The following is a 24,434-nucleotide window of genomic DNA, read 5'->3' on the forward strand; positions in this document are numbered from 1 at the left end:
TAGTAACATATATTCCTACCTTAGGTTAGCTTTAACTTCAAGATATTTCTTCCTTGGAGAAGCAACAATGTAATTATAAATAAGGAACAGTAACTACAAGAGAAAAGTCAACTGAGGGACACAATCTCCTCTCCCAACAAATACACCAAAATTAAAAGCCAGCAATGGTGCAGCTGCACTCCCATGTTTCCTGAAGGTAATCTTGCCCCCAAAAAGCCTCATCCAGGAACAGAATTCTAACTTATTAACTCAAGGAAAACACCAACAATCCTCTTCAAAAACTCTTACTCAACTCTCCGTATCACACGAAGCACTTATGTAATAGAATAAACAAAAACAGCTATTCTTCCCCCTGATCCAGGGCCTGTGACAGCTGAAACCACATTTATGATCTGGCTTCTAAACATACCTGACACGTGCCAGATTTCTAATAGCAATCAAAAACGGAATTATCCAAATCAATAAAGAAAAATATTTTCCCAAATTACGATCTAAACAATCCAAGCAAAAGTGGACATGATAAAGTTGCTCTTCCAGCTGTTACTACATCTTTCTCAAAAGTTAATCCACATGAGAAAGGACCCCGGCTTTACATTTCAGCAGAGGCTGGGGAGCCCTCATGCGTGCTTCCCGTTTTCTCCGTAGTTTTTACTTAGCAGTTCTGCTACTGCATCAACTTTCCATGATTGATCTTCCTGGAACACAGTGCATTCAACTTACTCCTAGCTCTCCTTAAAGTCTCTGCTTAACATAAAACCACTTAAGAGCAGTCTTGACCATCCTGAACATTTCCTTTAAGTGGGTTATTTCAGTACTTTCCAATAATTCAGTACCTTTTTAAACTCTCAGACACTAAAGCACAAAACCATCAGAGCAAACTTTTAGCCTACTCTCCAAAGCAGTAAGAACCAGTAATTGTCTTTGTTTCAGAGCCCTTATCCGTTGCTTAGTCATTTGTGTGGGGCCGTCCAGTGCTGGCCCTGCTATCTTCCTCCTTGCAGCTTCCTCCTCACCCTACAGAGTTTAGCAAGATAAGTCTTTAGGACATGAACTGCTCATTTTGCTTAGATACACAGAATGTAAATAAAAGCACAGATAAATAAGAGGAAGTAGTAAAACCACATGGAAAAAATCAATCAGTAACTTGTCACTGTTAGCAGCTCTTTGACTTTTTATAGCCAAATATCCTGAAAAATCTAATACTTATAGGCAAGCAGTCCACCAAATACCTACGTTTGGAAGAAACAACTAAAATTTATTCTCAAGAGAAACAAGCCTGAATTAAGGCGGCCGACACTGAAGACAATGAGATGAACTGCAGTGATACCAGCGAGAAAGAACGGCCAGCTTAGTGACTGATCAGAAGCAGCTGAGGAAGGAGGGAAGCATCCAGGATGACTCCCAGGTATTTAGTTTGGGCACTGGGTAGAAAGTGATGCCACCACCCAGATCAGGAACCTAACAAGAGCAGACACTGAGGTTGAAGGTTCAGCTTAGGCTGCCAATGAAGTCCTGTGTGCAGCTAGGAATACACTGTGGAGAGGAGACCAGACTGGAGATAGAGATTTGGGAGTCATTATACACATATGGACAGACCATAAGAGTTTTTAACTGTTATGCACTTTCCATGTACAGGTGCTGTGCTAAGCAATTCGTATAATTCATTTGTTCATCAAAACCCTATGAATAGAAATTATCTTCATTTTATAGGTAAAATAACTATCACTTAAGTAAATTAACTGAGGGTAAGCAGCTTACCCTCACATTAAAAAGCTAGTAAGTAGCAAAGCCAAGGCTCAAATACAGGTTTGACACCAAAGTCTACATTCTCAAGCAGCTGTAGTTTCCTTCTGCCTAGGATGTACGAGGTGAGGAGACGGCAAATACAAACCACCTGGGAACACCAACATCTCTGGGTAGTATACTGTTAGGATGACTTCCAAGTTTAACCCCAAAAAGGATGCACTCTAAGTTTGCAACTGATGAAAACACTGCTGAGAAAAACCTGGTAATTTTTCATGCTTTTCAAGATGACACCATATGTCTCAATTCCCATATTCCTAAAAACAGACGCTAAAAATTTATCAGGTATATGACAGTTGTTTAAAAAAATGAGTTTTTATTGTTTTCTTATTGTAAATAATCTCTCATCCTGGAGGCCTATTCTTTGTTAACCTAATCAAGATTTGTTTTCAGCTAAAGTTTGTCCAAACACACACACAAAGACAAAAGTAAGTGAACACTGCTGTGAAAGACAGGCAGAAGGTACTTACCCACACGTTGTGCAGTTAGGCCTTGGTCTGGAAATTTCAAAATTACATGTTGTAATTTTTTTCTTGATTACTGATTTTTTTCCTAGGCTCCAATGACCCTAAAGGATGGATATGAATTACTGGAAATGTGGAAGGATGGAAAGTAAGTAGAGAATTGGAAAGAGGTGACACTCAGTGGCAGAAGCAATCCCACACCTGGCAGCAGTCAGGGGACATGGGTCTAGCTGCCCCTCCTTAGCCCATCACCACCACTCACTGAGTGACTGAGATAATTTCACATTCCTCTATAAAAATGAGGCCAATAATGGAAATTCCATCATAGGTTTGGTGTAAGGATTAAGTAATGGATGTAAAACACTTAGATAGTCTCTGGTATACAGTAAGTCCTCCATAAGTAAAGGTGATTATTAGAAAAAAATTAAACAGATTTTCTGTCTGCCCAGACTAATATCATTTAGAGTTAATCTTAAAAATTGAGTTGTTCCATGAACTGTGAAGAAAAACATAACTTGTTAAAACCAATCTAGTTTTACCTAGAGAGGCCCACTCAATGGATTGGCTACCTGAAGCCACCTTTTTTCTTCCATCTTGTACTAATCATCTTGAGTTTAGTGCTTTCAGGAAGTAGAAAATTCCTCTGTGGATACAGGATACACGGTCACTCCTAGTTAGCAAAACAAAAAAAATAAATGTAGTGCCGGGTGAGCCCATCATCCAGAGGAAACCAGAATGCTCAGAAAACTTCCTGATTGTCATATCCAATCCTGGCACAGTGTGGATAAAGGCCTTCTTCCTGTGGATGGAGGCATAAATTGATACAATTTTCTGGAGAGCAATTTGGCAATGTACATCAAAGATCTTTTAAAATATGCTTACACTTTGACTGAGCAATTTGTCCTAAGAACAAAAAGCTTGGGCCCCCAAATTTAGCAACCGTATATTCCTTGATAAATTATTTATAGTAAGCTAAAAATCAGAACCTAAAGGATGAAGGATTTAGAAAAATAATTTATGATACATGGATATGAAGGTGGCTATGTTATTTCTGTTACAGAAATAATTCATAAATATGAAAAAGTTCAACATTATGTCATAATTGAAAAAAGATTACAAACCATTAGGTTAGTTAAAATTCTCTGGTGAAAAGTCATAGGAAGCCAACTCAAGATATATAACTCATCCATGTATGACTGAAGCATTATACTGTATGCCAGAAATTGACAACATTGTAAACTGACTATACTTCAGTAAAAATATCTGTACTCCCCCCCCCAAAAAAAAGACATAGCTCAGATAGAAAACAGTAAGAATGTTACCTGGGTAACAGAATGAAATGTGGGTGAACAGTCAGGCCTCTTACAGGAAGCAGAAAGTTATTAATTAAGGTCTTTTCTATGTCCTTCATCCTACTCTTTTTTGCATGTCTACTTCATTCTTCATTTTCATTACAGATCAGCTTGCTGGTAACTCTTCCTCTTGTCAGAATATGGCAACCCATATGTCCCAATTCTGAAACAGTATAGCTCTATACAAATCTACATTCAGAATAAAAATTTAATGAGCCAAGCCTAAGTCTACTATGGCTAGATGACACCCAGTACCAATGTTGTGTTCAGGGACCAAACAAATGGGGCTTGTGAGAGCTAGATAAACATCGCTAAAGGATCTATTACAAGGATGTAGAGGAAAATCTTATTTTTTAATTTTGGGGAGGAGAGGGTATAGCTCAGTGGCAGAGCGCATGCTTAGCATACACGAGGTCCTGGGTTCAATCCCCAGTACCTCCTCTAAAAATACACAAACCTAATTATCTCCCCACCCCTGCCAACATAAAATTTTTTTTTTAATTTAGGAAAAAAGTTTCTTCCTAGAAATTAAAAGAAAGATACAAACCAAATTTTCATAGTAGTTATTTATGGGTATAAAATTACAAACAACTTTATCCTCTTTTGTTTATATGAATTTTTTTGTAATTTATAATGAAATATTTATTAATTTAAAATTTTTTTAAAGTTAATTTTAAAAGCTAAACTATGAAGGCCATTATGATACAATGCTAAGAGAAGGAAAAATAGAATAAAAAAATCCACATCGTTTATAACCCTGAACTCTGTAAAGTATGTGTGCACAGAAAAATAACAAAAAATATGATTAAACAGTAGTAATGGTATCCCTACGGGATAAAATTACGGATTATTTTTATTTTCTCATTTATCATTTTCCATATTTTCAACAGTTCTACAACAGATGTATATTGCTTCATACCAGAAAAAAAAAAAAAAACTAGTTTGAGGGATGCATATGCCTAGTGGCTCAGTTTCTGTGTAGGAGACTATAGTATTGGAGGAACCACTGTGATCACCAGATGAAAAACAGTGCTTCGGGGCATTTTTTTCCTTAGCCCCCAAACACCTGAAGAATACTACAAATTTCCTACATTAGCAACCACTCACAACCATGATTTATCTTGAGAATCACTGGCCCACAACTCTTAAAAGAGTTCTGGAGGAAGTCTAGAATAAGATCTAAGAGCTAAACACAAGTAGAGTTTAAAAAATGAAATTTGCATGCTGTGACTCTACAAATTGAATTGTTTGAACATAGAGAAGATAACATTCAGAATAATTTTATACAAATGTATTATATGAAACATTACTAGGTAGAAGACAATTAACTATTTTCTATCCCTATTAGAGAAAAGATAAAATGGGTTTTAGTGGCAGGAGGATTTTAATTATACTATCAGCCATGCCAAGGTCAGAAAGAAATAAACTGAAAAATAAATCAAGATTTAGATAAACTTAAAATGTAACACTTACTGCATTGCTACATAATGGCTCCCATGTCCCTTGTCATTTGAAAAAAAAAAAAAAAAACAGTGCTAATGAAAATTCTCCAAGTTGAAGGCTCTGTCTTACCAAAACCAGAAAATTAAATTCTAACTATGAAACCCATAGGAAGGGTAAGAACACTAGAGAGTCCTATAGTCTTCAAAATAAAGATACCTGTTTATCTGGGGTAGATTAGTGGCAATGCCTGGCTTAGAAATTTTCTATAGATTCCTTTCCTGTTTTCTATATACTGTGATAAACCCTTAAAATAAGGTTTAAAAATATCCATCCTTATAAAAAGCATGCTGGTTTGTAAAATGTACCCTGAGATTCTAGTAGAACTATTTTACTTTCCATAGTATTTGACCATTGAAATATAACTTTTTAGTTTAATAAACAAGAATTGAAAACAACTCTAACATTTTAAAACATATTATTCTATTCTAAATAAATTTATACTACGGTACTTAAAAAGCTATCAGAATAAAGTATTTTTTATTTTTAACCATCCTCAATTATTTTTACATTAACCACTCTGATTTTACCTCTAAAATTCTTAACCGCATGGAATCAACAAATTCCTCTTAACATTTACCTTAAGGAAAAAACGGAAGGAGATACAGTGAAGTGTGTGTGACAGCCACGGTAATTCTAACAAGGGAAAACTGTACAAAAAACTAACAAATTCTGTGCAGAAACAGTCTAAAGACAGATTTTACCAATAAAGATATAAAATTAGATGCTAACGTCAGCATTTTCAGAAGATAAAGCACTATCTATAAAAGCATTATGCTACTACAAACGATTTACAGAGACAACTAAGAAACTTAATCTAACATAAATTCTCTCTACAATGCAAACCATACATTATCTTGACACGATTTACAGGAGACATAAACAGTGAAAATCCAAACTCACTTTTTTTTTTAGGTAACACCCAGAAAACTGGAAGTGCTGTTCCTATTTTAATTTAACATGCATTTCTCAAGTAAGATTTACCATGACATTACTAGTCTATATTTTTATGTCCTCTTTAGGTAACCAAGTGAAAAATCCAACAATAGGCAAATAGGTACCTTCATCAGTACATAAAACAACAGGTAGTGAGTGAGGTTAGGAAACAGAACACAAGTCCAATCTAATCAATACTAGTACAGAGGTATCCCACAAGGAAAAATCTGGGCCACAAGTTTTCCATTCTGAATCTCTCTAACTTCTCGACAGTTCATGTATTTTGACCTTAAAGTGGTCAAAATATTTAATGAGTGAAGCTCATGTTCCACTACCTACTAAGGTCTAATGCAACAGAAAAAATTGTCATCTTATGTCGCTGAGAATTTTTAATTCTTTTATATTATTTATTTTGTCTAGTAGCACATGATGAATTATACATAGATTATTTTTAAAAAATCAAATGTGAAATTTCTATATATGTTTACGCCCTCAGCATAATTTCTGCCTCTGAAGTGCTCATACAGCATTTAAAATTGTACGAACAAACATCCAGTAAACAGCATTTTATTCTATGACACTCTGTGTTAATACAATAAATATACAAAACTTCCAAACCACTGAAAACATGCAACATTAGAGGGACAGATGGAGAGCATTTATATAGAACCATGACAGTCACCATAATGGCAGCGCAATATTACTCAATGACAAAATATACAAACATCCCTAGATAAATAATCCAAGTCCCAAATTACAAACCACTGAGCAACAATTTTCCAGTGTTCAAACTTCAGTTTGAAATAAAGTAGCCAAAACTTAATATCACAAACTGAAAAATGACATGGAGCCTTACAACGTGAAGGCAATTTCATGATTACAATACTGGGTAATGCTAATATTAAGTATTAAACATTAACAAATGCCAATCGTTAGCTGAGTGCAAATGTGACTATTTACTAATAATTACTGTTAAGAGAATAGAGAATATAAGAATTTAAAATCCCTCCTTATTAAACTGTTAAGCAGTGCCATCATTTTAATGCACATTTATGTTTTTAAAAACAATTTATCTCATAAGCTTGTATTAATCCAAATAACTGGAATTTAAAATAATTTCCCCCATCCACACAAAAAGGGTACTGTTGGTGGTAATCATTCTTTGATGTTTAATAATACAGGACATCCAAAGAATAGAGAGAAGCATTCATAATTCTTGAAGGAAAGAATCTCAGTATTTTTCAGAAGTCTCTATGATAAAGCTTTCATTTGTGGTTAAAAGAAAAAAAATGGACTTAAGATATAAACTCATGATGGACATAAGTTCTCTTGCGTTACGTGGTTAATGTTTTGAAAGTCTGTAAAATCCACACTCAATGAAGCACACTGACAAAACAGATTTTCAGTAAGATTATAGACTCTGAAAAACTCGAACTGGCTTATTTGGTTGAGAAAGTAGGTGGAGATTATCACTGATCAGAAATATTAATAAAAACAGGTTTAAATTCATATTCTGAATCCTATTTTCATCAGAATAAAAGAAATAAATTCTAAGTATATTACGTCAATAAAGTCCCAAATAAATCAAATGTAAACACCATCTGGACGGATCTGTGTTATCCAGTATCACACAAAGCTTCTTTCATAAATGGTGAGAACTCACAATCCCATCCACAGCATGATACTCATTTTAACTCCAGATTTGGGGGGAAAAAATAAAAGCGATTTAACCATTTATGCCCAGCTGATTTTCTGGTCTCAAATAATATAATCCAAAAGACTACCCTTACTTAAAATAAAGTCAAATAAATCACTACCTATTATTCTGCAATCTTAGGTTGGCTAATGACCCCTTGAACACAGTATAGTGACTTTACAAGCGTCTTTGAGTCATTTAATCAGTATTAAAAGTGATTCAAAGTTTCAACCCAAGTATACTATAAGAATAAATTCCTGTGCCACATAGTATAACTTTAATGTGATTATATTCATAATTAATGCATTCAACTGTTTGTATCTTCTTGCTTGGTGCAAGTGAAATGTTTTATTTTTTCTATTACTAAAAAATTCTGATGTATTCAGTCTGTCTCAAAAACTTGAAGACTGAAGTGCATTAGGGATTCAAATATATATGAAGTGCCAGGGTCTTTCTATTTTTAATGCCAACTAGAGATGAGAGGCTAAAAGAAAAATTCCTTAAATACTGTAATGTTCTTTTTGGACATGGAGTTAGGCTAGACTTTAATACCTCTATTAAAAATTACACACACATACCCCAAAAAAGAGCTGCCAAACACATTCTCAGTTCAATTAAAAAGGGTAGCCACAAGAGTATACCAAAGTTTCCATACAATAATATTTTACTATGATATGAATACTGAAAACTTTGAAAAAAAAAGGTATCATCACTACATTCTATGCCATAATTATCTACCTTTTCTTTTGGATAATGCACTGCAATATTATATGCTCACACTGCACCCGAATAAATTTTTATTTAAAAGAAACTATTACAGGAAATCACTGCTTTGATTCTATTGATTCTATAAACAACTCCCCAATCCTATTACCACAGGCAGTGCATAACCCAAAATACTAATTCTCTTAAGAAACATGGTGCCCATGCAAGATCAGAGACTGATATCAAAATATCGCCTACTCTAAAAAAAAGAAAATAAAAAGATAATTTACATATCTACTATGCACACAGGCTCCTCACTGGTGACTGAAACTGCTAAAAGCAAGCCAATTTAAAAAATCCGGAAGTCTCTGAAGTCCTATTTCTTTCAATATAAATAAGGAAAAAAGAGCGAAGCATTGCTTTACGGCTCCAATGTATAATCCTTATGTCTAAGATTCTTGAAAGAATGACTGCAGCAAGTACTAATCGCATTTTTAATCATGAGTGCCATGTTAATTTCAGTGTGTCACCACTGAAATAATTCGCTGAACATTTATCCCCCCAAAAATATGGAGAATATTTATTTAGCATGTAATGTTTTTTTCTGCAAGGGGCACTGAAATATTAAGAAACAGTTAGGTAAATAATAAGACAAGGAAGTTTTTCTGGTTTTAGCCCATGCACAAGTGATTAGGGAATAAACGTGCTGTGTGTACTGTGTGTTTTGAACAAAAAAATATTTATAGAATACAGTAACTGGAGAAAAAAGTACAGTCAAAAGGTAACAGTGCATGGTTGGAAGATTCTCTAAATCTGGTTACCCTTGAAAGCATTCTGAGCTGCACTTGTTGCTGCAGATGAAGCTGCGTTTGCAGCTGCGGTCTGGACAGTTTTGTTGGACATCACACCTGTTGCAAACTCTTGCTGGGCCTTCTCAAAACTAGCACCTGTTGTGCGATACAGTCCATGTACCTACAGAGGCACAGAAAAGTGGGAGAAGATCAGGGGTAACCTACACGTTCATTATCAACAGCTCTTCAATTATTCTCAACAGTAATACAGAGATAAAAGGACCAGATTCTAGGCATGACTCCTAAGATCATGGACATCAGCCACCACATTGGCACACAATACTGTATGTAACTCTTTTCTTAACAGATTTTTCCTTTTTATCTTCAAAGCTGAAGAGATAATTATGTGTATGCCAAACCAAAAGTAATAAAAAACTTCTTAACAAAATGCAAAAAGCTATGTTTTCCACTATTCCTAATTAATATACTACAACCTACAAAATGGTTTAAACATGACCAGAGACATTCTGATTTTAATACACTAATTTACTACCTTAGACAAATCAAAGAAAATAATATGTTACTTATATCTACGCCACTGGCCCTGTTCTATCAAATAGTACCATTTTATCTTTTAATATGCCAAGCAATATGTATGCCCTTAGAGATACTTCTGCTATTCACTCTGTATACTATTTAAACTTTTTGTGTACGGTCAAGTCCTGAAGGATTTAAGTAGAAACACTTCTGAGAACTATCTGTCCATAATGATTCATCACTCAAATTGTGCATTTTTATGAGTAGGGTTCAAAAATACTCTATTAGGCATATGTTTTAAGATGCCTAAACTATCAAGCACGTCAATATATAACATCAGCTAACCAACTTAATGCAATTTGAGAAAGGAAGCAATAAAAGGCAAATTAGAACAAATATTTATCACATGTCTACACACTTGGGGAGAGGGAGGAAGAGACAGAAAAGTGAACTTGTAATTACACTACAGTGTGATTACATCTAAATTAGAAGCCTGACTGGACTGTTATCAAAGCAGGTTTGGGGGATGAGGGCAGTGCACCCAAGTCAGCTCTTTTCCCAAACCTAGACAGATAGGAACTGGAAATCGTGGAGTGAGGAAAAGGAGGAGTCAAATACTTTCAAGTCAAGCTTGGATACTGATGAGTTGCTTCAAGAAGACAGAGAACAGAAAGGATGGGTTGGTCTGGGGGGAGAGACACTCAGTTCTAAACATTCACACACTGTATAAATGTTTACTGAATACCTATTCTAAGTCTGCCACAGCAAACAGGTAAAATTTTGGTTTGACGCTTCAGAGGAATGGGCTAGGGGCACGGACTTGGAAATCACTGGCACATAAATGGCACCTACAACTCTGACATAGATGAAATTGTCCATGAACACAGAGCAGACAGAGAAGAGAGCTGAGTACCACAGCCTATTAAGACACCAATATTTAAGAGGTCTCCACAACAAGAAATGATTGGGGGGAATGAGAAAAACCAAGGACCTTTTCACAGATGCCAAGGGAAGAAAGTAGTTAAGGAATGAAGAGCTGTCAGGGAGTAAGAAGGGGTACAAGCCCCAAGTTCTTCTGATAAAGTGGCAAAAGCAAATACCATTTTACTATGGGCCAAAGTATTAAAGGGTCAGGGAGAAAAAGAGAGCATAGACAAGTACATATTCTGGTAAACCCTAGAATTCTTTCTTTTAGTACCACAGCACTATCATAAGTATAGAACTATTTTTATTCCCTTTCCAAACTAAGTTTTTTATAAAAAATTAAATATACAGGTAAGTTACTACTCCTTTGTTCAAGAAATTTACCTCACAATGAGTACATACAATTAGATCCTAGAATGAAGGTATGATAGAAATCTAATAAATCTTTATTTATGAGACCCAGTCACAGTGCCAGTAATTACAAGTTAACTTCTCTGTCTCTCCTCCTTTCCCCCTAGATTCATGGGCATGTAATTAACAAACATTGTATTAATTTGCTTTATTCCCTCTTTAAAACTTGTATTAAATTGTATGGCTGATGTTATGTATTCATAAGCTTCACAGTTCAATTACTTAAAACGTAATTCATAGCCCCACAGAGAAGAGAGGCAAAATAAAGGTAGAAATAGCACATTTCACAGTCTAGATCTGTGCAGACCCAGAGAGCCACCTAGAGGGAAAAGACTAACATTCACATTCAGTGCACAACACTCAAAACACTGCGAGCTGTTTTGTAGTTCTTTTTTTTGTTACCTCCTTCTTCTGTTGTTTTCCCTCATGATTTGATGACTATCTTTAGTGTTATGTTTAGATTCCTTTCTATTTTTTATTTGTGAGTCTGTTACAGATTTTTAGTTTGCTGTTACCATGAAGTTTATATATGCAATCTGTATATACGTGATTATTTTTAAGTTGCTGATTTCTTAGGTTTGAACACATTTTAACAACCCTGCATTTTACCCATCCCTACCATATTTACCGGTTTTGACATCATATTTTATGCTAAGCTATTTGTTTGATTTCAGCCAGTTCCTTTCCAGATTGCTTATTCAGATATGTATTTTTTTGTTGTGTAAGGTTATAGGTAATTTTATCTTATCTAGCCACTGTCACTATTTTAAATTGTTTTTAATTTTTTTGTTTGTTTTTATGAGGGGAAGGTAATTAGGTTTATTTTTACTTATTTCTATTTGGAGGAGGTACTGGGGATTGAACCAAGGACCTCGGGCATGCTAAAGCATGTACTCTACCACTTGAGCTATACCCTCCCCCCCTATTTAAAATTGTTAATTTTACTTTCATCATCAAATCATTTTTAGTAGTTGTATGCAAGTAATCCTTCATCATTATGTAGAAATTGGACTTAAAAAATTATTTTCCATACCTTATCATCTAAAAATAGACTTTAAGATATCTGTTTTGGGGAGAGGTATAGCTCAAGTGATAGAGTGCATGCTTAGCATACACAAGGGCCCTGGGTTCAATTCCCAGTACCTTCTCTAAAAAGAAAGAAATAAGTAAACCTAAATACCTACCCCTTAAAATATTTTTTTAAAAAGGCAAAAAAGAGGGCTTCAGATCACTAAAATCAGAAATGAAGAGAGAAGTGATAACCAACACCACAGAATATACAAAAGATCATAAGAGATTATTATGAACAATTATATGCCAATAAAATGGACAACCTAGAAGAAACAAATAAATTCCCAGAAATGTACAGTCTCCCAAGACTGAATCAGGAAGAAATAGAAAATATGAACAGACTGAGTACCAGGAATGAAATTAAATCAATAACAAAAAGTCTCCCAACAAACGAAAGTCTAGGACCAGATGTCTGTACAGGTGAATTCCACCAACATTTAAAGAAGAGTTAACACCAATCCTTCTCAACTATTCCAAAAATCTCAGAGAAAGCGTTCTGAGGAAGAACGCTTCCAAACTCACTCCATGAGGTCAACATGACCCTGATACCAAGACCACACAAAGATACCACAAAAAAAAAAAGAAAATTAGAGGCCAATATCACTGATAAACATGGATACAAAAATCCTCAATAAAATATTAGCAAACTGAATCCAACAATACATTAAAAGGATCATACATCACAATTATGTAAGATTTATCCCAGGGATGGAAAGATTTTTCCAATATCTGCAAATTGGTCAATGTGATACACACATTAACAAACTGAAGAATAAAAATATTGCCATCTCAAGTGATGTAGAAAAAGCTTTTGACAAAATTCAGTATCCATTAGTAATAAAAACTCTCCACAAAGTGAGTACAGAGGGAATATACCTCATTGCAACAAAGGCCACATATGACAAGTCCACAGCCAAAATCATACTCAACAGTGAAAAGCTGAAAGCATTTCCTCTAAGATTAGGAACAAAAGGAGGATACCCACTCTCACCACTTTTATTCAGCATAGTATTGGAAGTCTTAACCACAGCAACTGAACCAAGAAAAAGAAAAGTAAAGGCATCCAAATTAAAAAGAAAGAAGTAAAACTGTCACTGCAGATGGCACGATACTATAGATAGAAAATCCTAAGGATGTTACCAAAATACAACTAAAATTCATCAATGAATTTGATAAAGTTACAGGGTACAAAATTAATATACAGAAATCTGTTGTGTTTCTATGCACTAACAATGAACTATCAGAAAGAGAAATTAAGAAAAAAATCCCAGTTACAATCACATTAAGAAGAATAAAATACCTAGGAATAAATCTAACTAAGGAGGTAAAAGACCTGTGCTTGGAAAACTTTAAGACACCGATTAAAGAAACTGAAGATGACACACAGATGGAAAAATACATTGGAATTGAAGAGTAATATTGTTTAAATAACCATTCTATCCAAGACAATCTACAGATTCAATGCAATCCCCATCAAAATAGCAATGGCATTTTCTTTTCCACAGACCTACAAAAGAATAATTCTGAAATTTGTACATAAACACAAAAGGCCCTACAGAATAGATAAAAACAATCTTGAGAAAGAACAACAAAGCTGGAAGTATCACACTCCTTGATTTCAAACTGCATTACAAAGTTACAGTTATCAAAACAGTCTAGTACTGGCACAAAAGCAGACCCATGGCTCAGTAGAACAGACTAGAGAGCACAGAAAAGAACCCACACTTAAACAGACAATTAACCTATGACAAAAGAGGCAAGAATATATAATGGGGGGCAAACAGCCTCTTCACTAAATGGTGTTGGGAAAACTGGACAGCTACATGTGAAAGAATCAAAATGGAGTACTCTTTCATACCATATACCAAATAAGTTTAAAATGGATTAAAGGCTTAAATGTAAGTCTAGAACTATAAAACTTCTAGACTAAAACACAGTGAGTAAGCTCTTTGACATCAGTCTTAGCAATATTTTCTGGATGTATCTCCTCAGGCAAGGGGAACAAAAGCAAAAATAAACAAACAGAATTACATCAAACTAAAAAGCTTTTGCACAGTGAAGTAAACCATCAACAAAATGAAAAGGCAGCCTACTGAATGAGAAAAGATATTTACAAATGACACACCCAAAAAAGGGTTAATATCCAAAATATACAAAGAACTCATAAAATTCAACATCAAAAAAACAAACAACATAATTTTAAGTGGGCAGAGGACCCGAATAAGCATTTTCCAAAGAAGATGAACAGATGGCCAAGAGGCACATGAAAAGATGTTCAACATCACTAATCATCAGGGAAATGCAAATCAAAACCACAGTGAAAATATCCCTCATACCTGTCAGAGTGGCTACTATAAAAAAAAAAAAAAACAACAAATAACAAGCGCTAGTGATAACAAGGAGAAGGAACCCTCATACACTCTTGGTGGGAATGTAAATGGAGCAGCCACTGTGGAGGACAGTATGGAGATTCCCCACTAGATTAAAAATAAAACTGCCAAAGGAACCAGCATTCCCACTCCTAGGTTATTTATCCAAAGAACACAAAAACACTAATTCAAAAGGATATATGGAATGCTGTTAACTGCAGCATTATTTACAACAGCTGAGATATGGAAGCAACCTAAGCACACGTGGATAGATGGAGAAAAAAGATGTGATAGATAGATACACACACACACACACACAATGAAATATTACTCAGCCATAAAAGAAAAAAATCTTGACATTTGTGACAATATAGATGAAACTAGAGGTATTATAATATGTGAATTAAGACATGGAGAAAGATAAATGTATGATTTCACTTATATGTGGAACTGAAAGAACAAAACAAATGAACAAATGTAACTAAACAGAAATAGAATCATAGGTACTAAGATCAAACAGGTGCTTGCAAGAGGGGAAGGTGGTGGGGGTAGGAGAGATACAACTGAGGGAGATTAAGATTGTAAAATTCCAGTTGCAAAATAAATGAGTCATAGGTATGAAATGTACAGTGTGGGAAATATAGTTAATAATTATATAGTATCTTTGAATGGTGACAAATGTCAACTAGACTTATCATGGTAATCATTTTGAAATGTCTAAAAATATCAAACCACTATGTTGTGTACCAGGAACTAACACAGTGTGGTAGGTCAATTATACTTCAAAAACAAACACACTCATAGAAAAAGAGATCAGATTTGTGGTTATGAGAGGCAAAGGGATAGAGGGAGGGGGAACTGGATACAGGTAGGCAAAAGGCACAAACTCCCAGTTACAAGATAAATTAGAAACACATATGTGATGCACAACATGAAAAATATAATTACCAATGCAGTAGATTACACACAAAAGTTGTCAAGAAAGGAAATCCTGAGGGTTCTCATCACAAGCAAAAATTTTTTTCTATTTCTTTCATTTTGTATTTAGATAGAATGATGGATGTTCACTAAACTTAATGTGGTAATCATTTCATGACTTATTTAAGTCAAATCATTATTCTGTATATCATAAGCTTACACAGTGCTGTATGTCAATTATATCTCAATAAAACTGAAGGAAAAATGAAATCATGCTTTTAAGATCCTTGTCATACCAAAATGAGTTTTTGAAATATTTATTCTAGTTTTTGAGGGGGTTTTGTTTGTTTGGTTGGTTCGTTTATTTATTTATTTATTTATTTTAGAAAGTCTGGATCTCTAAGCCTAATTTTTTCAGGTAAACATTTCCTAGAAACCTCCACTGCCACCGATCTGGGCCAGATGTCCCTCCTGTAGCCTCTTGAATTACCAGTCTAGATTCACATTATTGAAATCCCACTCACCCTTTGGGACCTATCTGAAATATTGCTGTCGCCTTTCTGCTGAAACTAGCTGTGGCTCTCCCTTTTGTGAACACTCCTCATACTTCTAATGATATATATTCTGATTCTTCTTTTGTAGGGTTTATCTACGTGTTTTAAACACCACATGCTTTTTTATTAGTTCCTTGAGAGGAAACATAATTTCCACTCATTGTTATATCCCCTAGAAGACATAGTAACTTGTGGTAGAAGCCACTGAATAGTTATTTGTTTCTATACATGCTAGAGATTAAACAAATGGCCTCAAATTATCCTCACTATTAAAGAAAAAAAAGTTACCAAATAAATTCACTACTACTCTAGCAGACTATACCTGTGTTACAAAGTAAAATCCTTAGTTTGCAATAACCTTAGAGGTTAATAGTTTATGAAGTGAACATACTACTTCACACCTACTAGGATGGCTATAATCAGAAAATGTAAAGTAAGTGCTAGTGAGGATGTGGAGAAACTGGAGCCCCTGCACATTGCTGGCAGGAATGCAAAACAGTGCAGGCACTGCAGAAAACAGTTTGGTGGTTCCTCAAAAAGCTGAACTCAGAATTGTCACGAACACCAAGCCATTCTCTTATATACCCAAAATAACTGAAAGCAGAGACTCAGAGGGATACTTGTACACTAATATTCTTAGTAGCATTATTCAGAATAGAGAAAGGTGGAAATGACCCAAGTGTCCATCAACAAATTAATAAACACATGTAATACATGTAATATATGCATACAGTGGACTACTACTCAGCCATAAAAAAGAATGAAATTCTGACACATGCTACAACATGGATGAACCTTGAGAATTTTAAGCTAAGTGAAATAAGCCAGATACAAAAGGAAAATATTTAATGGTTCTAAGTATATGAAATATCTAGAATAGCAAATTCATTAGACAGAAAGTAGATTAGAGGTTACCAGGCACTAGAGGTAGAGGGAAATGGAAGTTACTGGTTAATGACTGCAGAGTTTCTGCTGGATGATGAAAAATGGAAATGGTGGTGACAGTTATACAACACTGTAAATGCAATTAATGCCACTAAATTGTACACTTAAACAGACTCACAGACACAGTAAACAAATTTATAGTTACTGGGGGGAAAGGGGGTGGGAAGGTAAAAATTGGGAGTTTGAGATTTACAATGATTAACTACTATATATAAAATAGATAAAAAAACAAATTTCTTCTGTATAGCACAGGGAACTATATTCAATATCTTGTAGTAACTATAATGAAAAAGAATATAAAAAGGAATACATGTATGTGTATATATGACTGAAACATGCTGTACACCAGAAATTTACACACTGTAACTGACTATACATCAATAAAAAATTAAAAATAAAAATAAATTGTGCACTTTAAAAGGTTAAAATGGAAAATTTAATGTTTTATATATTTTGCCATAATTTATAAAAATAATGTAATATATTAAAAACATTAAATTGTACACTTAAATGGGTAAACTGCATGATATATGAATTATATCTCATTAAAGCTGTTAAAATATACATATAAAGATGATTTGGGTAAAAGTATCATATGTACAGCAGTATAAACAAGAAGATCTACCAAATTTGAAGATGCCTAGGTAAAAATAATTCACATCTATTTAGTTGTATTAACCTACACTTGGGCTCTATTAAGTAACTAGTCTAGTACATACAGGAAAGGATAACAAAATTAAAATTTGGTCAATAAAAAAAGTGACTGTAGTAAGGATACCAACTAATGACAAGATATAAAGTACCTGCTCAGAGTGCCAATTTTTCTAGAGATTCAAAAGTATTATTGTACCTATTCTGTGTCCCCTGGATAAAGATAACAAGCATGTGGATCAGCATTTAATAGGCAATGTGAATCATCTGAAATTGATTCCTAATCAGGAAAGACTATAGTGCTGGATGAATCAGAGGGAAAAGCAGCATGTCTATTTGTGACCATAGAAAAATAGGATAATAAAATTATCAGCATTCTGTCCTAGAGCCAAAATAAAGCAAAAGGGGGTGGGGGGAGTGTGAACAATAATGCTTTCAAAGAAAGCAAAATTCACTTTTAATCTAAGAAGACTATCACTTTATATATAATAGGATATCTTCACAAAGCATTTACTGTAAAACACCAATTTAACTAATAAATGAGCCTTGTCATTATTCTAGATCATACACCTCAATTCTATACTCTCACACAAAATAAAAGAGTATTTGCCGAATAGTTATTTTGGCATATAAAAAAATTTTAAAGCACTTAAAAAAACTTTTTTAAAGAAGTGAAATAACTTTTTCCTAAAATTCTCTTGAAATGTAAAAAATCACTATTAATAATTATTTTTGTTAACGTGGACAAAGTCCAATTTCTAAAATTTCATGGAAAAAATAACCAAACTAGGTCTGAAAGGAAATACAAATTATGTATTATCTATTTATCTCATCCATACTCATGTTATTCTAGCTCTTATACCAATTCAAAGAAAGGGAAAAATTTGGATTCCCCTGATACACAGTCTCCAGTAATGCATTCATTTGTTATTTGACCCATTTATAAATCTCCCTTTAGCCCAAAACTATTATTCAATTCTTTCTAATAGTTTACTATAAAAAGATGAGCCTATAAAAAAAATACTGTTTGGAAATAAACTAAAAGAAAATTTTAAAAATCTATCTGCAGATAGTAAGGATTAAACTATTCCTTTATCTATGAAGACTTAACAAAAGACAGATATTCTTGCATCTCAATTATCTTAAATTTGGATTATACGATGACACTATGGGGGGAACAAAGATACAATACCACTTATACTGGGCACTTTCAACACCAATGATTATCTAACTCCACGAAGTATGCAAGACTTCAGAATGCCAACAAAATTCTCAAAACTGTATTCATTGTAATGGAAATAAATATATACCACAGACCATGGTTTAGCTGGTGCTGGAGACACAGAATAGCCTACTGAAAAAGCTACTATTCTAGAGCCAAAATAGTGTGTACAGATAACTTTCAGAGGGCATTAACTGTTTATGAAAAACCTGACCCCTAGTGGTTATAAACTACGGCTACATACCCACAAAGGACTTTTAAAAGAAAAAACAAAACAAAACAAAACATGTAAAGTATGGGTAATAAAATCTATAAAAATATATCATCTTTTATGGTGACAGATGGTAACTAACTAGACTTATCATGGTGATCATTTTGAAATGTAAAGAAATATCAAGTCACTATGTTTTACCAAAAACTAACATAGCATTGTAGGTCAATTATTTAAAAACAGACAGATCCTTATTAAAAAAAGACATCAGATTTGTGGTTATAAGAGGCAAGGGGTCAGGAATATGGGGAACTGGATGAAGGTAGTCAAAAGATACAACTTAATCCCTAAGACATGGGGAATGAGAAAGATCTGTAGGACAGGCAGGGAGAGGCAAACTAGGTCTTAAAAGAGTATTTGTAAGCCTTACCTGGCAGAGATGAAGCAACCCAGAGGTTAAGAAGCAGAGCACGAAGAAAAACTGGGATAAAGGAATGTACATGGTATATTTAAAGAAACTGAGTAGTACATTTTGAGTAGAGTAGAAAGTCTGGATCTGGGAGTTGTGAAAAGTCACCCCCAGCCCTACTACCACAACCACCACAATCCCATGTCCCAACCAGAAGTCCACTTCAAAAATCTTCAGAGGACTGGGTTTGTTTGGGGATTTTTAGATTAATACAGTAACTATACACAAAACGGACTGAAAGAACTAGGGGTGGGGTATGAATGACCTGTAAAAAAAAAAAAATTTCTGGATTAGCTGAAGTTGGGAATGGAAAGGAAGAGAAAGACGGAAGAGACACTAAGAAAATATCTAGGAAAGTGACTAAAAAAGTAATGGAGGCACTGACAGAAGCAGTCAAAGTGCTGGCATAAATGTTACATGGAACCACACAAGCAAGTACCGAGACCCACTCGTTTATAACAGGTATTTAATAAACTTCCTTTTTTAAAAAAACACCTTCACTGAGATAAATTTTTGTATTCTACAATTTTCCCTTGTAAAGTGTATAATTCAATGGTTTTAAGTATATTCATAGTGCTGTGAATATATGTGTATTTATGTGTGTGTGTGTGTGTGTGTGTGTGTATCTATGTACAACCTAATTTTAGAACATTTCATCACCCCCTAAAAAGAAATTCTATAACCATCTGCAGTCACCCTCCACCCCACCCCCAGCTATAGGCAAGCATGAATCTACTTTTTGTCTCTATTGCCTATTTCGAACACTTCATATAAATGGAATCATACAATATGTGGTCTTACTAAATGTTTCTTGAATATGAAGCAGAACTTCTGGAAGGAGTGCTAGTTCTAAGAAGAGAATGAGTTTATGATGCGTTAGTGGGGGATGATGATACCAATCACATGAGATGCAGACAGGCACCTGAAGATGCAACTGCTTGGGTAAAGCATTATGTCTTTCAACTCCAAGACTCTAGGTCATTCAAGTAAGGAAGAAAGTGAAACAATGAAGGAGGTTGAAAATTCCCAAGGAAAAAGACTGTAGAGCACAAAGAGCGGGGAGCTGACTGCATTTAAGAAGGCCTTTACTTAAGGAGAAAGACTAGCCTCAGAGGCAGGAGAATCAGAACACAACTACAAAGGCTGAGGAAGAGAAGCCACCTGTAGTGTAGAAGGCTGGAGTTGAAGGAGGAGGAAAATGGAAAAAAGGTTATAGGATTTAGTAACTTTAGAAAAGCTGAGTTTCAATAGTTACGTGTGTGTAGATCCACAGAAGAAGTAAAAGTGCTTAAGAGAGAAAATGAGTAGCAAAATATGGAGAGAACATAGCCTGGGCTTCATACAGTTATAAGAAGGATTAAAGACAAATGTACAAGTGAAATATTTCAAGAGTATGAAGTCTTCTTAAATACAGGGAGTTATTTAAATGCATTCTTGATACCTATTCTCAAGTTACCAGACAGTAAAAAATAAAGAAAAGGAAAAAAAATGTTTTAAGAACTTATTTTCTAAGAATATGAAAACAAATATATGTATGTATATGCATGATTTGGACACTGTGCTGTACACCAGAAACTGACACATTGTAACTGACTGTTACTTCAATTTTTAAAAAGTGAAGAAAAAACCGGAAAAAAAAAAAAACTTCTTTAATGTGAGACCCACAAAAAAGTATCATTTTAAAGCATAGGTGCTATTCCCAGGGTTTCAATATCATGTTGGACCACATGTAGAATATCCAAAATATATACTCCAGACACAATAAAATTTTATATAAACAAATAAAAACATTGATTTCTTTCCTACCCTAAGTAATGATTTTTTTTTTAAGGCTGTGACAACAGCCATGGAAATTTTACAGGAAGAAGTACAGTCGACCTTCAGTATCCGTGGGGTATTGGTTCCACAACCCCCCTCACCCTTACTCCCATAGATACCAAAATCTGAGGATGTTCAATTCCCTTATATAAAATGGCATGGTATTTGCATAGAACCTAAGCACATCCACCCGCAAACATATACTTGAAATCATCTCTAGATTACATACAATACCTAATACGATGTAAATGTTATACAAATACTTGTAAATATAATGTAAATGCTATGTAAATAGTTGCCAGTGTGTGACAAATTCAAGTTTTGCTTTTTGAAACTTTCTGGAACTTTCCTAATATTTTCAATCTATAGTTGCTCAGACGTGGAAGGCCAACTGTAAGGCTAAGATAATTGGGCAGTCACTAAAAACAAAGTACATGCCATAATTTAGCCTGAATCTGTCACCAGCTCACTTTACACTCTTAAATAATTAAGTGTCTTTAAATTTTAAATACAAATAAAATGCACACACCACACAATAGTTTTACTTCTATTTATTAATCACGCTAATATGCTTCATATTCAAAAAAAGAAATCAGAATATATAAAAAATACAAATTTAAAAAATGAGTTTAACTCTTCAATTCATGAAAGACTCTTTCAGTTAACAGGACTTAAAAATATTCCCTTCAAGTTTAAAATGTGATGCAATTTTCTAAAACTTATCTATACGTAACTTTTAATTGCAAAAAGTAATCCTCAGGGAGCAAACTTGCATAAGAACAACAAAATGGATTGAGGTTACACTAAATTAAGAGCAAAATGGGAAAATGAGAACCGAACATCAGGGTCACTAGAAAATTTACAGATATAAAATTTCACTTACCTTTTTAAACATAACTAGTGAGATGACTGCTGATGCTGTGAAAAGTGCTGCTATGATTATCATCATGATTCCAACAGGAATACTCTGGTTGAGACCAGTAAGGGATGAAATCCAACCACTATGAAATTAAAAAAATAAAGTAAAAGTAGGCAACTAAATGAATGCATGCTTTTAAACAATAGCATAACAACTAATACATATTCAGTCAGCACTTATGGGCCAGGCAACTTTCAAGTTCTTTGTATGTATTAACTCATTTAATTCTCACAATAACCCCATAAAATACATGCCATTTTTAATCGCTATTTTACAGGTGACAAACTGGGTCACAGAAATACTCAGTAACTTGCCCAAGGTCATACAGGTAATGAACAGCATAGTCTAAATTCAAGTCAAACACCAAATTCAAGCCTTGAATGTGTACTACCAGATTTTATACTTTTTTAAGCCAATGATTTCACTATTAGTTTTTAAATTTTGCTTAATTATGTAAGAAAATATTTACAAACCACATATTCAAAGGGTTAGCATCAACAGCAACGGGATTTTAAAAAGTAGAATAGGTAAACAAGATTGTACTGTATAGCACAGGGAAAAATATACAAGATCTTGTGGTAGCTCATAGCGAAATAAAAATGTGACAATGAATATATACTTGTTCACGTATGACTGAAAAATTGTGCTCTACACTAGAATTTGACACAACATTGTAAAATAACTATTACACAATAAAAAAGTAAAATAAATAAACAAAATAAAATAACAATTCAAACTACAGAACTGTACAGACTTTAAATAAATAAATAAATATGTGAATAAATAAATTTCAATTAGAAAATGGACAAAGACATGAAGAAACATTTCACCAAGAGGATATAAGGATGGCGAATAAGCACATGAAAAGATGTAAATCATTATGATTAATTAGGGAAATAAATATTAAAACTACAGTGAGATATCACTACACACGTATCAGAATGGCTAAAAAATGTGCGTGCAGCTTACTGTACTTTTCAAAGACGTGCATGTCTGTGTATGAACATATGTTTGTATGCCTAAAACAGTGCTTTACACATAATAGGTACCCTTTTCCTTAAATCCCTTCAAGTTCTTTTCTCCCCCTTCAGCAATCCTTGGCCCTCCTATCAGACCACTCTTCAATCTCCTTTTACTCTTCCTCTTAGTGCCCATTATCTACACATTTTATTTAAACTAGATACAATATACTGTTCTTAAAAATAGGAACATAATTTTCAAATAGAATGGCTTGTCCAAAGGTTATTCCTTAAGAAATTCTTTAACTGCATTTTTATTATTTGTTTACTTTTGCTAGTTTGGCTTTTCTATGTTAAATAATTTTAGGAAACCAAAAACTATATAAAGATACCAGATGAACAGATTGTAAGTGGAGTGATGAAAGTAAATGACTTACCAGTTACCCCAATTATGAAATCCTGCAGCTTGGAGTACATGTACAGCAAACTGACAAATATAGACGAAAAAGAACACAAAGAATCTGAATGAACTGTCACTCCTGTTTTTAAAAAGAAAGGGAGCGGGGAGAAAAAGAAAGGGAAAAATGTCATTTTTCTCGATACCTTTACATTTGCATGCAGACTGACATTCAAACACTAAAAAACACCTTTTAAAATACCAGTGGCCGGGAGGAGGGCATAGCTCAGTGGTAGAGCATGTAATTAGCACGCATGAGGTCTTAGGTTCAATCCACAGTACTTCCATTAAAAAAAACCCCAAAACTAATAATAAACAAATAAACATCGTTACCTCTCCTTCCCCCCAAAATAAATAAATTACCAATGGCAACTGAGACTTAAAATTTATATAACATAATAATGTAGGTGAACCCGTTATCCAAATACTAGATGATATTATTCCAACCTCACTTTGTCCTTTCAATTTCGAACTACACCACAAAACATCCTGACGAAAGAAAAATTGTTTTCATTTTTAATTAAATAGCATAACTGAATTATAATTAACATACAATAAACCAAATACTTATAATACACAATTCAGTAAGAGTTGACATAAGTATTTAACTGTGAACTTTCTCTAATCAAAATAGTGACCATATCCCAAAAATTTCCTTGTGCACTTGGTTAATCCCTCCCTCCCCACTGCTGTCACTACCGTTTCATATTTTAGAGTTTTATTTAAATGGGATCACACAGTATATACTTTTT

At 34.0% G+C, this 24,434-nt stretch overlaps 1 protein-coding gene across 2 annotated transcripts in view; it reads right to left on the bottom strand.

Moving 5' to 3' along the window:
* Positions 1 to 2,287: 2,287 nt before the first annotated feature.
* Positions 2,288 to 24,434, bottom strand: part of SCAMP1 (secretory carrier membrane protein 1) — a 101,748-nt gene continuing 79,601 nt past the window's right edge. Inside the window, exons 7-11 of one of the 2 annotated variants that reach the window (XM_072958463.1) lie at positions 23,663 to 23,764; positions 22,231 to 22,348; positions 9,278 to 9,428; positions 2,837 to 2,937; positions 2,288 to 2,371 (exon numbers count right to left, since the gene is read on the bottom strand). In XM_072958463.1, coding sequence (XP_072814564.1) covers positions 2,891 to 2,937; positions 9,278 to 9,428; positions 22,231 to 22,348; positions 23,663 to 23,764 — 418 coding nt within the window. In that variant the 3' untranslated portion in view covers positions 2,288 to 2,371; positions 2,837 to 2,890. Of the gene's footprint in view, positions 2,372 to 2,836; positions 2,938 to 6,606; positions 9,429 to 22,230; positions 22,349 to 23,662; positions 23,765 to 24,434 lie in introns of those variants that run through there. The other variant, XM_072958464.1, reaches the window with a different exon arrangement.

Source organism: Vicugna pacos, chromosome 3, assembly GCF_048564905.1.
Source record: "Vicugna pacos chromosome 3, VicPac4, whole genome shotgun sequence".
Taxonomy (NCBI): domain Eukaryota; kingdom Metazoa; phylum Chordata; class Mammalia; order Artiodactyla; family Camelidae; genus Vicugna; species Vicugna pacos.